At 36.7% G+C, this 15505-nt stretch overlaps 1 protein-coding gene across 1 annotated transcript in view; it reads left to right on the top strand.

Moving 5' to 3' along the window:
- The window catches only part of LOC125052537, a 47266-nt gene that overhangs the window by 25046 nt on the left and 6715 nt on the right, over positions 1-15505 (top strand). The window contains exons 4-5 of the mRNA XM_047653444.1: positions 11269-11402; positions 11995-12114. Of these exons, the coding sequence (XP_047509400.1) occupies positions 11269-11402; positions 11995-12114 (254 nt within the window). The remainder of the gene's footprint in view (positions 1-11268; positions 11403-11994; positions 12115-15505) is intronic.

The raw sequence follows: 15505 nt of genomic DNA, 5'->3' as shown, positions 1-15505 counted from the left end.
AATTTGGTAGCCGTCTGTTGTGCAGTGTGTGGTCTAGCGTTGTCGTGAAGTAGCAGTGGCGTGGAGCGATTGACCAGCCTAGGTTGTTTAGCCGCTAGCTTTTCCATCATGGTTTGCAATTGCTTACAATAGACATCAGCCGTAATAGTCTGGCCAGATTTGAGAAAACTGCAATAAACAATACCGGCACTAGTCCACCAAACGCTTACAAGGTTTTTGGGGTTAATTTTCGCTTGGGGCAGGATTTGGCTGGCTGGCCAGGATCCAACCATTGCGCTGAGCGCTTCCGATTATCGTAAAGAATGCATTTTTCATCACAGGTAATGATTCGGTTTAAAATACCTTCATTATTGTGCCGGTTCAGTAATGTTCAGACGACGCGCGTTTGCCGGTTTGCTTCAGTCAATTCGTGAGGTACCCATCTTTCAAGCTTTTTAATCTTCCCAATTTGCTTCAAGTGAATTAAAACAGTTTTATCACTAACACCGCAGCCTGCAGCTAACTCGGACGTGGTTTGCGATGGATCCGCTTCCACAATAGCCTTCAATACTTCATTATCAACTTGGGTCTCAGGCCGTCCACGGGGCTTGTTCTGCAGGTCGAAATTTCCAGAACGAAAACGTTGTAACCAAAAACGAACTGTGTTTTCTTTTGCAACATGACCGCCATACACATCATTCCGCAGCACTAGTGCCACGGCGGAACTCGTACTCGTAAATATTGGGATACTTTAAGTTTTCCATTTTGTAAAATGAGTGACGCAAACAGAAAAAAACAGAAGAAAAAAACAAATGAATGACGGCCATCGAAGCACAAATACATGAGTAAATAGCTGTACAAATTTGAATTTGGAATTCCTTACCAAAGAGGAGAACATCGTGATTAAAGTGGCCAGTACGCCAATTTCATATGTAAGGACCTAATATATTGTTAGATGGCCTAATAAAACAACCCAAAGGAAAACTTATCACACAAAATACGGCCTTTGGTTGGGTTTTATCGGGAAAAATGTCTGATACTTATTCCACAGCTAAAATTTGAATATACCTGTACGTTGTGGGTAGTGCAAACGTGTACTGGTGTGTCTCGTGATTTTTTTCTTAAATTAAATAGTATTTTGGTAAAAACATTATAACTTACAGTTTCAGTGATGAACTAGTGTCCCACCACACATCAATCGCTATTTTTTTCTCAATAATATCCTCTATTTAACTATAATTAACTTAAAGTTGGAAATCACTTCTTCAAGTAGGTACCTTCAATTTAACTTTTAACTATGAATTTTTCACTTTCACCTTATTATGGAGGATCTTAAAAAGTCATTAAGGGATGTATCCGAAATGGTGTCTACCAGAATGGAAGAGTTTCAGCAGCGCCTTACTGCAACTCAGAATAGGTCCCCCTCACTGGAACAAACTCCGCTTGCTAGGGAATTCGAAGCTTTCAAAAATTCTGTTTTATTCTGCCTAGAGAATCTCCAAGCTCAGATGGCGATTCTATTTAGAGTGCAGGATGAACAGGAGATGCGCAGTAGGCGAAAGTGTCTGTTGCTGCATGGAGTAAATGAAGCAAAGGATGAAAGCCAGGGCTCCATTGCAAATATGATATCCATACTCTTAGTGTCCTAATGTGACGGAGCAGTGCCTCTCCCGTTGCCATCGTGTGGGATTAAGATCCAATGACAAGCCTAGGCCTCTATTAATAAAGTTTCGTGAGCATGCTGACAAGTTAAGGATCTGGGCTGCCAAAACTAATCTTAAAGGCACTGGAATAACCTTGTCTGAGTTCCTGACAAAATCAAGACACTCGCTATTTATGGAGGCAAGAAAGCGGTTTGGCGTCTCGAAATGTTGGACTCGCGATGGACGTGTACAAGTGATAGGGGCTGATGGAAAACTTCGCCGCATCTCTTCGCTGAAGGAACTCGATTCAGTTCCGGACAGCATACCGTCATCGACCGCAGCTGATGATGCAAAGCTGATAAGAGACAAGACCCGTAATAAGAAGGCTCCAAGAAAGGGTCAATAACTTCCGTTTGTACAGTGTTGGTGTTTCGTGTGTTGGGGTTATAATCAACTTTTTCTTGGTTTGTTGTCATGAGTTTCAAGTGTTAAACAGTTCTTTTTTTTTATTACTTATTTGATATCTTATAACCTTCACCTTCGTTTACAAATTGTTATTATGATGATATTAATTTCTAATTGTTATTTGTTATTATAGCCCGTTGACAGATTATAAATACTAGCTAGCGTGATGTGACGCTGTCAAAGGTTGTTGTTGTCAAGTGTCAATTAAGAATTGATGATGTGTATTTCCACAGAACATAAAATGAGTCTCGTATAATAAGCTTTTACAATAACTTTCCACTATAAAAGTGTCTGTCACACTGTATGTCAACTGTCACCTCCACTAACTAGAAAATGACTGTATATACATATTTACTCTTGAATGTAGTCTGTGAAGCCTTCCTATAAAATGGGCCACAGCTGATATCTCTTAGTTAAGTGGCTGTACTGGAGTTGAATATTCTTATTCTCAATATTGCAGATTAAACCCTCTAGATATACATATTTTCTTGTTAAACAGTTTTTAGAAATAGTTATAATTAGTCTCTTTAGTTCTTTAAGATTTACAGAAGATATTCTTACAGTGTATATCTATGTTATACGTTCACTACTTCTATATCATTGTTGTACTAATCCTTACATATCAGCGGTTGAGTGCGATCGTAAGAACATCTTTTTTATTTCTTATTATTTTCTTTTTTTATTTTTAAAGTTTAAGCGCTTATATACTTGGTGTAGATTTTATTTAACTTTTAGATTAGTTTTAGTTTTTATTTTTATTTTTTATTATCATACTTTTGTTAATCATGGATTGCAGTAGTGATAACTCTGATTTCTTATCTCTGGAATCGTCCGATTGTGACTCCTTCCATAGCATTGACTCCTCCACGCCTACCCTAAATGATACCTTATCCTCTATTTTTCAAAACTTTCCTAAGCACTTCAATGTTGTACACATTAACGCCCAGAGCGTTCCAGCTCATCACACAGATCTCCTTACGTTGGCCTCTAAAGACATCCATGCCATACTTGTTTCTGAAACTTGGTTCAACCCTTCCCTTTCCTCTGGTACTTACTCTCTTCCTGGTTACAATTTAATTAGAAATGACCGACTCGGCATGCGTGGAGGTGGTGTGGCGATTTACTTACGTTCTCACATCCCCTTCTCCATCGTTAGCTCATCGCCACAGCCCCCACCTAGCAATGCAGCCGAGCATCTCCTTATCGAAGTTCTTCTATCCAACTCTAAGCTTCTCCTGGGAGTCTTCTATTCCCCTTCATCATCGGTGGACTACTTTGATTCCTTTGAAGACACCATTGACCAATTTTCTCCCTTATATAAAAACACAATAGTCATGGGTGACTTTAACACATGTCTGCTGAAAAATGATTCTCGCTCCAGACGGCTCCTTTCTTTAACTCACTCTTACAACCTACAAAACTTATATCTTAACGCTACGCATAAAGTCCCCGGTTTTACTCCGTCACTTTTGGATCTTATTTTTGTTTCCTCTCCCCACCTTGTCACTAAACATGGGCAACTTCCTGCTGTCGCCTTCTCTCACCATGACCTTCTCTATCTCTCCTTTAAGGCGAAGCCACCCAAGCAGAAGCCCACGGTAGTTATGCGTCGCAGCTTTGGTGGAATCGACCATGATAGCCTGCTCAGTGATGCATCCAAAATTGACTGGAGTGGTCTGTACGCCTTAGCTTACCTCGACGACAAAGTTGAGTTGTTCACTTCTTCCATCACAAACCTCTATGATAAGCACGCCCCATTGAGACGAGTTAAACTTAAACATTTACCTGCTCTGATGAGATTAAAAGATTGATTCACAAAAAAAACAGAGCCATAGCTAAAATGAGAAATGCCAAATCTGATGCGGAGCGCGAAAAATATAAAGTAGTTCGCAATCGTTGTTATACTCGCTGTCGTGATGCTCAAAGGCAACATATCCACGACTCAGTATCCAATGGCGACACCTCAAAAATCTGGAAGTTCCTCAAAACCTTGGGGATTGGCAGATCGGCACAGAATGTTATTTCTTCAGCAATAGATATAAACAACCTTAACTCTCACTTCACCTGTTCTCCTGCCCACGATAAGTCTTCTCTTAGGAAGACAATCAATAAACTAGCTTCTCTTCCAACTCCAAACTTCATGCCTTTTAATTTCACTGAATTCACCGAGCGCGAAGTGGAGGGTTGCATCCAGTCTATCTCGTCGGATGCTGTTGGATGTGATGAAGTTAGTCGTGCTATGATCTTACCTATCTTGCCAGCTATTCTTCAAGTTATTACTCATATTTTTAATTATTCAGTTACTAGTGGTAAATTCCCTACTTCTTGGAAGGATAGTCTTGTTATTCCTATTCCCAAACGGCCCGATCCCATTAACTTTTCTGACTTCCGGCCCATTTCTATTCTACCATTCCTATCTAAAGCTCTAGAGCGCCTTATACACTCGCAGCTTAGCAGATTTCTGAATAAAAACTCAATTCTAGACCCTCTCCAATCGGGATTCCGCCCGGGGCATAGCACGACTACGGCATTGGTTAAAGTTTGTGACGACATTCGCCGAGGGATGGATGGTGGGCAGCTCACTGTTCTCACTCTGCTTGACTTTAGCAATGCTTTCAATACTGTGAACTTTGAAATTCTGCTTGGGTTGCTTCGCTCTATGAATATCTGTCCATCCGCTATTGACTGGTTTCATAGCTATCTAAACGGTCGTCGGCAGCGTATTAAAATGAATGATGCTTACTCTCAGTGGAATAATATAAGTGCTGGTGTTCCGCAGGGTGGCGTTCTTTCACCTCTTCTTTTTTCTATCTTTATCAATACCCTGACTGCACATCTATCCGCTAGTTATCACCTTTACGCTGATGACCTCCAAATCTACGTTCAGTCGACACTCGATGAGCTTCCTCTTGCAATACAGGCGATGAATGTTGATCTTGAAAACATAGTCAACTGGAGTAAAGACTTTGGTCTTCAAATTAATCCTGCCAAGAGTCAAGTCATCATCATCGGAAGCCCTTTCTTTATTTCAAGAGTTAAATGGGCTCAGCTCCCTGGTGTTTACCTTGACGGTGTGGCCTTGGCCCTCAATAAGACTGTTAAAAACCTTGGGGTCTTCTTCGACCAAACGTTTTCCTGGGGTCATCACGTAAAGGAGATCAGCCGTAAACTTTACGCCGCTCCTTTTACTCTGAAACGTCTTTCTAATTTCCTTCCTATCCGCACTAAAACTATGTTAGCGCAGTCTCTTCTGCTTCCTATTCTCGATTATGCGGACTCATGCTCCTCTGATTTGAACGAAGAGTTACTTGACAAGATCGAACGCCTGCAGAATTTCTGCATACGGTTCATATTTGGACTTAGGAAATATGACCATGTGTCTAAATTCCGCAGGCAGCTGGGGTGGCTACCTATTCGATTCAGACGTCACGCTCATCTTCTTCAACTTCTATACTCAATTCTTTTCAATCCGAAAACCCCTTCTTATCTCAAAAATCACTTTAAATTCTTAGGTCCTTCTAACTATATGTTACGCTCTTCTAATAGATGTTTATTGGAAATTCCATCTCACACTTCATCCTTCTTAGGCAATTCATTCACGATCTCCACCATTAAGTTGTGGAATACGCTGCCCGACTCCGTACGATTGGCTACCTCTCTATCATCTTTTAAAACTCTTCTGCATAAACATTTCTTAACCTTATCCTATCCTGATCAATCGTGACTTGTATAAATCTTATGTTTCCTTTTACATAACTATTTGCTGTCCATGTATTTGTAAGATTAGCTTTTAAGTTTTTAGTCTGTTGTTAATATTTTTTTTTTTGTATTACTTTAGATTAAGGTACTATGTATATATGTATTTTTTTATATAACATTTGTTTCTGCACTTCTCGCACGAATCATGTTTCTTTGTTTTTAGTTTTTTCTTTAACTAGGGTTGCCTGGAAGAGATCGCTTATTAGCGATAAGGCCGCCCGTTGCATCCCTTATTATTTTTTTTGTATTGTGTTTGATTTATTGTTTTTTGCAACGAAGTGTTAATAAATAAATAAATAAAATTACGAGTTTACATTTGCAAGTCGAGCAGGAAGATGATTATTTAAAACGTTTTTGGGAGATAGAGGCTGAACCAGATAGGATTCAGAAGAGACTTTCTATGGAAGAGCAAATGTGTGAAAAACTTTATGAGGCTACGACTACTAGAAATGAGAATGGAAGGTTCACTGTTACATTTCCATTTGAAAATAAGGATCCAGAATGACAGTATGGACAGTATATGGATATTGCAATGAAAAGATTGGTATCGTTAGAAAGAAGATTATCTAATAATTTTTGGTTACGTGAAGAGTATACAAAAGTTATTGAAGAATATTTGACACTTGGCCACATGTCTCGAGTTGCAGAAGATGAGTGGATAACAGTACTGCAGTGTATCTTCCTCACCATGCAGTGGTATGAGAAGATAAGGAAACCACTAAAGTGCGCGTGGTTTTCAATGCATCTAGTAAGTGTATGAATGATGTTTCGCTAAATGACGATCTTATGGTTGGACCGAAAATCCAGCAAGATTTAAGACATATTTTAATGAGGTGGCGAAGTCATAGAATTAGTATTGTTGCTGATTTAGTTAAGATGTATAGACAAGTATTAATTAATTCTGCGCAAAATAATTTTCAGCGGATTTTATGGAGGCCACATCCAGACATGCCTGTGGAACATTATAAGCTTACTTACGCTAACTTTTGGAACGGCTTGTGCTCCGTACCTTGCTGTAAAGACTTTACAACGATTGGCAGATGAAGAGAAGAGGAAGTTTCCAGTGGCAGCGTCTATTACAAATACTGATTTTTACGTTGATGATTTGATGACAGGAACTGAGATTATTGATGAAGCTAAAGAAGTATACGATGAAATGAATGCTTAAATGACATCTGGTGGCTTTCAATTGCAAAAATGGACAAGCAATAGTAAGGAGTTATTGCATTACATTGGAAAGCAAAACAATAAAGAGGAGACATCTTTGCCAATTAAAACAGATAACATGATAATGGTTCTTGGAGTCCAGTGGAATCGAGAAACTGATAATTTTGAATATGTTGTTGTTTTACCAGAAATAACATTTCCTGTAACAAAAAGACAAGTTTTGCCTAATATTGCCCGTTTGTATGATCCTCTAGGTTGGATTTCACCAGTCGTAGTATTAGCAAAGCTTTTGATCCAGCAGATTTGGAAGGCACATCTTCATTGGGACGATCCTTTGTCCAGTGAATTTTGAAATGATCTTATTCATATTCAGCAATTACAAATTCCCAGATGGTTAGGTTACACGCGCAAAAGTCGAGTTGAATTATATGCATTTTCAGATGCATCTTGTTCAGCTTACTCAGCCGCAGTATACATTCGTATAATCAGTTCAGATGATAAAATAGAAGTTCGATTAGTATCCGCGAAAACAAAGGTAGCTCCAATTGAGAAGAAAGTTTCTATTCCTCGACTAGAACTACGCGGTGCTGTACTAGCATCAAAATTAATTAACGAAATATGTCAAATTATAAAAATACCTAAAGATGATCTGTATGTTTGGACGGATTCAACAATAGTTTTGGCATGGCTTAAAGGTGGACCAAGTAAATGGATGACTTTCGTTAGTAATCGTGTCTCAGAAATACTTTCTATTATGGAATACTCTCAGTGGGGTCATGTTTTATCTGAAACAAACCCAGCTGATTGCGCGTCAAGAGGTCTGAGTCCGTTTGAGTTACTGTCTCACACTCTATGGTGGGAAGGTCCACAATTTATTTATTTGGTCTTTTCGGTGTTAAGGGCCAGAGAACTGCGATGTAGCCAATCCGATACCAAATTCAGGCCCCGCTGAGCATGTCGAAAGGCCTCAAACCAATCTTGACCATGGAACACTAAGGCTGCGTCATCAGCAAAGGCCACAATTTTTCAATTTCTTAGGTTCATCCCACATAATTCATTAATGTAAATGAGGAACAATGTGGGTCCTTGGACGCTGCCCTGCGGCACACCGAAGGTGACAGGTAACTCGATGCTAGTCCACTCTCCCAACCTCACAACTTGCGTGCGTTCAGACATGTAACTCGTGAAGATTTGGTGAGGTATACCCCTGAAGCCCAACCTCTCCATTCTGTGCAAGAGGATTTCTACCGAAACAGTGTCAAACGCTTTGCACAAGTCAATGAAGACACCAATCACTTTTTCCCTCCCGTCCATATTCCTAACATTAAAATCGGTCAAGCTATGAACTGCGTCATCAGTGGACCTACCGAAACGAAAACCATATTAAGAGTCTGAAATAATATTGTGTTTGTCGAGGAAATCAACCAATCGCCTGTTTAATAATCGTTCCAAGATTTTGGACAGGATGGGAAGTAAGGAGATGGGCCTATAATTGTCTACAAGGCTTCTGTCACCTCCCTTGTAGATAGGCGTTATGAGAGCTTTCTTGTAGATTGGTAGATGGAGAGGTTGCATATGTAAGTGATGGGTGGTACCAAAACTTTGATATGTTGTTTGAGAAGTCGGCTAGATATCATATCGTTACCGACAGCATATTTATCTCGCAGATTCATCACCAAGCTCTCTACTTCTGATTTGTCAGTGGGCATGAGGACAAGAGAATTTTTTAATGGGGGTGGTGTAGTGATCACATAGGAGCTATTACAATTATAATTACCTAGGCCAGTAGCAATGCTTTTCCCCACATTTGCAAGGAATGAATTTACACTGCTTACTTTTTCTTGTGGATTACAATTTTTCAAAAGTTCTGTAGATGTTGATCTAGGTTTTTTGTATTGAGTAATATTATTAATGGTCTCCAAGAGTTTCCTACTATTTTTATTATGTTTGTTAATTTCATCCCTTTCATGTGCACGCCTAACCTTTTTTAATAACGAATTACAGAATTTTCTGTATCTTTTATATGTCACTGCTAAAGTTTCGTCAGCTGGGTTCTTTTTAGTTTTTTTGTGAAGGTTATCCCTGTTACGAATACATCTGAGGAGCCCAGGTGTCACCCAGGGTTTAATAATTCATACAAAGGTTAAGAAACAGGATTATTCAAGTTGAAGATTTAGAAATCGGTGATACAAATGAAGAAGAAAAAATAGTTTCAATGAATGTTGCAGAAAAGAATGAAAATTATGAATGGAGTAAATTTTCTAATTTAGTAAAAATGTTGAGAGTAATATCATATTGTCGAAGATTTGTAATGAGAAAAGAAGATCGAAAAACCTTACCTAAATTTATAACAGTCACAGAAATCAATAAAACACTAGAAGTTGGTATAAAGCAAGTGCAAGAATTTGCATTTGGCGAAGAAATAACAGTTATAGCAAATGGAAAAGAAGTACCTAAAAAGAACGTGTTACGCACTCTTTGTCCCATTTTAGACAATAATGGGATTTTAAGGGTAGGCGGTCGAATAAGCATGTCCAACGAAAGCTATGATGCAAGACATCCCATTATTATACCTGCTAAGTCTCACCTTACTAACTTATTAGTTTCGGATGCACACGAAAAGACTTTGCATGGCGGTCCTCAAATCATGCTAAACTTTCTTCGTTCAAAGTATTGGATTGTACGAGTTCGAGATCAGGTCAAGAAGTACTATCGGAAATGTATTACCTGTTTAAGGTATTCTAAAGCAGCCTGTTTAAGGTATAAAATTTTCTCCAGGACGAGGAGCTAAGACCTACAAGAGTTATATTTGTCTCTTTGTATGTATGGTAACACGAGCTATACATATTGAATTAGTCACTGATTTGACTTCTAAGGCTTTTGTTGCAGCTTTTCGAAGATTTAAACAATTGAGAGACATGTTTGATCGGTCTAAATTAAACATACCTGATGAGATTGCAAAATTACTCACATCTGAATTTACAGCGTGGCATTTTATTCCACCACAAGCACCAAATTTTGGAGGCATTTGGGAAGCCGGAGTGCGGTCTGTTAAAACACATTTGAACAAGGCAATAGGTGACAATTTAATGACATATGAAGAACTGGTTACTGTTCTATCACAGGTTGAGGCTTGCTTAAATTCAAGACCGATTTCATTGCTTAGTGACGTAGCAGATGACCCTCTCCCATTAACCCCAGGTCATTTTTTGATTGGTGAACCTCTTGTAAATATTGTTGATGACACATCAATTATTAATTTTAATGTAAATCTTAAAGAAAGATGGAATGTCATGCAGAAAGTTGTTTCAAAATTTTGGCAACAATGGTCTAAAGAATATTTGTCCAATTTAAGTCAAAGACATAAGTGGAATTCGAAACTTGAAGATCCTTGTATAAATGATATTTGTATTTAGTCTAGTCGACAAGTTGAAAATGGTACAAAATAGAGATATGCTCTTAAAATTATGTGCGATAGCTCATTGGATCCGAAATGACGTCTAGAAAAATGTGCCAAAAGCGTGTATTAGCACATAAAAAATTGCAAAAGTTATAAACAATTAAAGATGAAAAAAAAATGGCATTTCGTTTTTTGCCAATAATTAACAAACTATTAATATTAAAATAAGTATACTTCAGAAATAGATTTTAGATTTTTTTTATTACATCATGGTGGGGCAAGTTTGATTAAATTACAAATGTTATAATAGTTCTTTATTTTCATTGTTGTAGATTTTAGATTAATTATTAAAGTATTTACCTAGTATAATATTAGAATTCTTTAACTTGTTTATTTTTTATGTACTTTATATTATGTTAAGTTTTCTTTGTATAAATCATGTGTCCCTCTCTTTTAATAATAAATAATAAGTGAAATTGTGGTGTGTGTCATTCCGTGATAGGTTTAATGTTCATGTGGTTCCCGTACCGGGAATTTCAACCAGGGAACCACAATCACATGGACCTCAAACCTATCACGGAATAACACACACCACAATTTAACTTATTATTTATTATTATTAGAGAGGGACACTTGATTTATACAATGAAAACTTCATAAAATAAAGAATCCCTAAATGTTATATACTTCTAAGATTTCGTTTTGCCATCGCGTTTTAGCACACGCCTAACGCCATCTATTGCTCAAACAAAAAATTACTAATCAATTTAGACAAAAGTTGTATTAATTAATTAATGTGTTTTTAATTAGTATCGACTGTCGACAATGTAACCAATTCAAGTGAAATCTTTTCAGACCTCCCCAAGTCGGATCCAGAATTAAAGGGCTTGAAACGTTACTATCGCCCTGGGATGAAGCTAAAGGCAGAATGCATAAGTCATGACTCTATGCCGGCAGCTAATCTCTCGTTTTTCATCAACAACGAGCAGGTAAGAACTTATCGGTTCAGAGAAAATGAAAATAAAGTTATTTTGTGCACGAATTGTGACTCGGGTTTCGGCTTTATCCAATTTTCCGTGATCAAAGGCTTAAATTTTAATAAAGATTCGTATTGGGAATTTTCATAACGCAATATTTTTATTATTTATTTATGAAATACCATATATATTATATATAAAACTTCCCTTTACCATTTACATGTATATTACGGAAGTTATTTATGTGTCCCTGAGTTAGAAAATTAAGGAACCTTGTTTTATCTTCATGTATATTATTGTAGTGTGGAATAATAAAAGTACGTTTTTTGTTTCAAGTTCTTCTCCGAAGGACGTGTCCCGTATGTAAATTCACATACGTTTTTGACATACCAAAGTCAATCTTAATTTTTACTTCTTAAGTCTCGATTTTTCACGTCACCCTAAGACACGTTCTTTGTATTACTAAACATGTTGGTTAATAGTACGATCACGTTAACGAATTAAGGAAAGTACTGCTTTTAAACTAAGATAAAAAACGGTTGGGTAGAAAGCAAACTAACCCCCGGTGTATAGACAAAACACTAACAATTTTAAAATATTTTAGGCACTTTCACAGCACGTGTGGCATAGGGTGGGTGGCGGTGAAAACGGCAGCCTTTGGACTGCGTACAGTACAATGCAATACGTGGTACAAAAACATCACTTTGTCAGAGGCAAAATAAAGGTAAAACATAGTGTTAGGATTGCTTGATTAATCCCTTTGAATCCCATTTACTTCCGTATTGAACTGGCTAGTTTAAAATGCATTCCTCTTATAGACTATTTAGCGTGATTTAAATTGTGTTTTAGACTACTATCTGAAATGATGACAGTATTTACTGATTATATTTAAATGGCTTAAAGTTCTTGTCTAGTATCTGGATAAACATTGGTTTTATAGAATTTTTTAGAAAAAAAATCGATATTTAATTTAACAACTTTGCATCCTTATCAGCCCTTTAGGGGTAAAGGTTCTCAAGGATATTCGCATCATAGACATACATACATATATATAAACAATTGAATTGTTAGTAACATTTCATTTATGAGGTTTTGTTTCTGTTTGAGGAATTTAATAACACGGGTCATATCAATATAAATTGAAATAAGTTAAATTTCATAATTTTCCAGTGAAAAATACGTTGTAATGACAAATATGAAATATTTAATTTAATTGTTTTTAGTTGTAATTAATGTATTTAACTTAAATGCGTAGTACTCGCGTAAACTAAATATTAAGTTATTATTATATATATTATATATACCTTACTTTAATATATCAAAATCAAAGTCTCTCATGTTAAATTCTTATCACATACTTAAATATTGAGCGTGGGACGGAATGGCAACTTGAAAGACATGCAAATGGTTTTTCCCTAGAGACCTTACAGTTTATTTATTGATGCAAACACGGTTTCTTTATTAATTACATTGTAGATCAGAATCTAACGGAATTAAATACCATTGTTTTCGAGATAGCGAAGAAGAAGAAGAAGAAGAAGTTAATTAACATAATTGTTAATATTATGTTTTTTTGTTAGAGGCCTGGTGGTTTTGTTGGAGGTCTGATCTTCCCGCGGCGACCAATCGTGGTGGGAAGGCTTCTTGATTAGGTGGTTTTAGAATGTGTTTCTTCCGGTTTTAGTTGTTGTTATGTAAGGAGATATTTTAATATCTCTTGTTTTGTAATAAAACATTCCTTCTACCTGAACAATCAATGCATGATTCATATTACTTCATATTTAGTTTAATTATAATAGTTTTTTGCCAAATATATTTAAAGTCAAAGTATTTTTTTTTCCATATGATAATGATTGAATTGAATATGATGATTGATTATATCTACAGTAGATATTGTCAGTCGTCAAGTTGTATAATTTTTAAGGAGGTTTTATTGCATATTTCGTAATCGTCAAAACTTAGTACTACGTGTTACTTTTATGTTCCGAAATTGTATCGGATTTGACATATGGGAGTCTTATTTGTAACGACACCTACAATCTGTGCTTTGATGACGTCATACCCTGAAATGGGTTAACAAGGTTATTCCGCAATTTCTCAACATAAGTCACTGGGTCATTCAGAGGACGCAGACTGTTTACCTTTAAATTGGAGGAACTGGAGGAACATCCTCCATTTTGGTGACCCCGACGTGATACTGTTGTAATATTTCAATTTCGCGCCTTTTGACTTGAGTTGCCTTTTATGTCAAGTCTGTTTCTCATTTGTCGTAGCCCTTCTCTCTACTCTGTAAACATAAAGTGTAACTTATTTTCCACATATAAAACTGTTTGTTTCCATTAAATCTTAACGGATATGAACACGCAGCACTTAATCTTAGCCATAATGTATATAATCAATAATTCATAAAAATAAAAAAGCCGCCTCGTCAATCATATGTCAATAACAATAAAATGTATTTTTTTGTATTAAGAAGCTTTACGTAAATCAAGCATTTAGTATTGTCGGAATTTAAAATTGTATCCAATTTTAAAAATTCAGTCATCTTGATGATAGCCTTTCTATTTTCTGTCTGCTATAACTTTTTTAATGTAAGACTTCATCGTGACCTATAAACTATAAATGACGGCTATACAGCTCGTGACGGCTACTTACCATACGTAACTAGGACACGTTTATCCCTTCACAACATGCAGGTAGTTGCTTAAAATTTAACCTTAATTTAGCAAGACAAAACCCATGTTCTATATAGTTCGATACGATTTCTACTATTTTTGGGTTAACGTGTAGGAATATCAAATATAATATATTACATGGCTTAAGCCGAAGAAACTTGCGTCAAATACTATAGATAATATCATCACAGATAATCTGTAACTTCCAATAGCGATAGTGATATTAATCCCGTAATTTTTTTGAAGAAATTTCAATATAGTTTCCCTCAATATCCGTAGCGCTGATATCGCTACAGTAAATATTTCTATTTTTGTTGATTCATCTTAGATTACCAAGATAATAAAATGTATTAATTAATTTTGTGTTAATTAATTTAATATGAAGATCATGTATCAATCAAGGTATTTTTAAAGTATATTTATACCATATTTTTTAAAGCATATTTCGTTTATTGATTTAGGTTAATAAACCATCAACTTATAATCGCGATAATATAAGACGCGTTGGAGCCATTTCAGTTAATATCCTGAAAATTATGAGTCTTATTACAAAATCCTTCATTAACACATCTATGAGACCTACTCGCTGCAAATACTAAACATTTGACAACTCTCATCTAGATCGGTCCACAGACTATTCTATATAGGACCTTAACTTGAACATATAAACAAATTACAAGCCGAATAGATACTACTCGTTGTTTTTTATAAAAAAATAAAATAAATCAATGGCGCTACAACCTTTTTAGGTCTGCGCCTCAGATTTCTGTATCTGTTTCATTATCATTTGTTAACTAATAGGCAAGTAGGTGATCAGCCTCCTGTGCTTGACACACGTTGACTTTAAGCCGGTTTCCTCACCATATTTTCCTTCACCGCTAAAGTTAAATGCGCACATAGAAAGAAAGTCCAGTGGTGCACAGCCGAGGATCGAACCTACGACCTCAGGGTGAGGATGGGGGTTGCACGCTGAAGCCACTAGGCCAACACTGCTCGTGTTTTTATAGTCAGTTAAAAAGTCAACATTGTGGTTTGAATCGTAATCGCTATCGAATGATACATGGTATAGTCCCAGAACCTAATGCCGTTTACATCATATAAATGTAAAATGGTAACCATGGTAACAGACATGATAGTCTACAGTTTAGTCTGAATGTCTTTATGGTGGGTACAGACTGGTGAAACGTAACATGAAATGTATTATTCTGCCTTTCATTGCATGTTCGCTGCAAGCGTGGACGCATAGCGCGCTCTTAACGCGCATTCACTACGAACCTCCCGCGTTCGTCTTGATCCGCCATTCTGCCGCGAACACGGCCCTTCGATACACGTTTTTAAACCGGTAGATCACACGAATCATGGAGTCCGAAGACCATGTTCTTGCTATGACGATTATCAGTGCTTCATTATTAATAATACATCAACTCATGAAAACACGCC

This window comes from Pieris napi, chromosome 9 (genome assembly GCF_905475465.1).
Source record: "Pieris napi chromosome 9, ilPieNapi1.2, whole genome shotgun sequence".
Classification (NCBI taxonomy): domain Eukaryota; kingdom Metazoa; phylum Arthropoda; class Insecta; order Lepidoptera; family Pieridae; genus Pieris; species Pieris napi.
The sequence above is the reverse complement of the archived record's forward strand: the minus strand, read 5'-3'. Positions and strand labels throughout refer to the sequence as shown.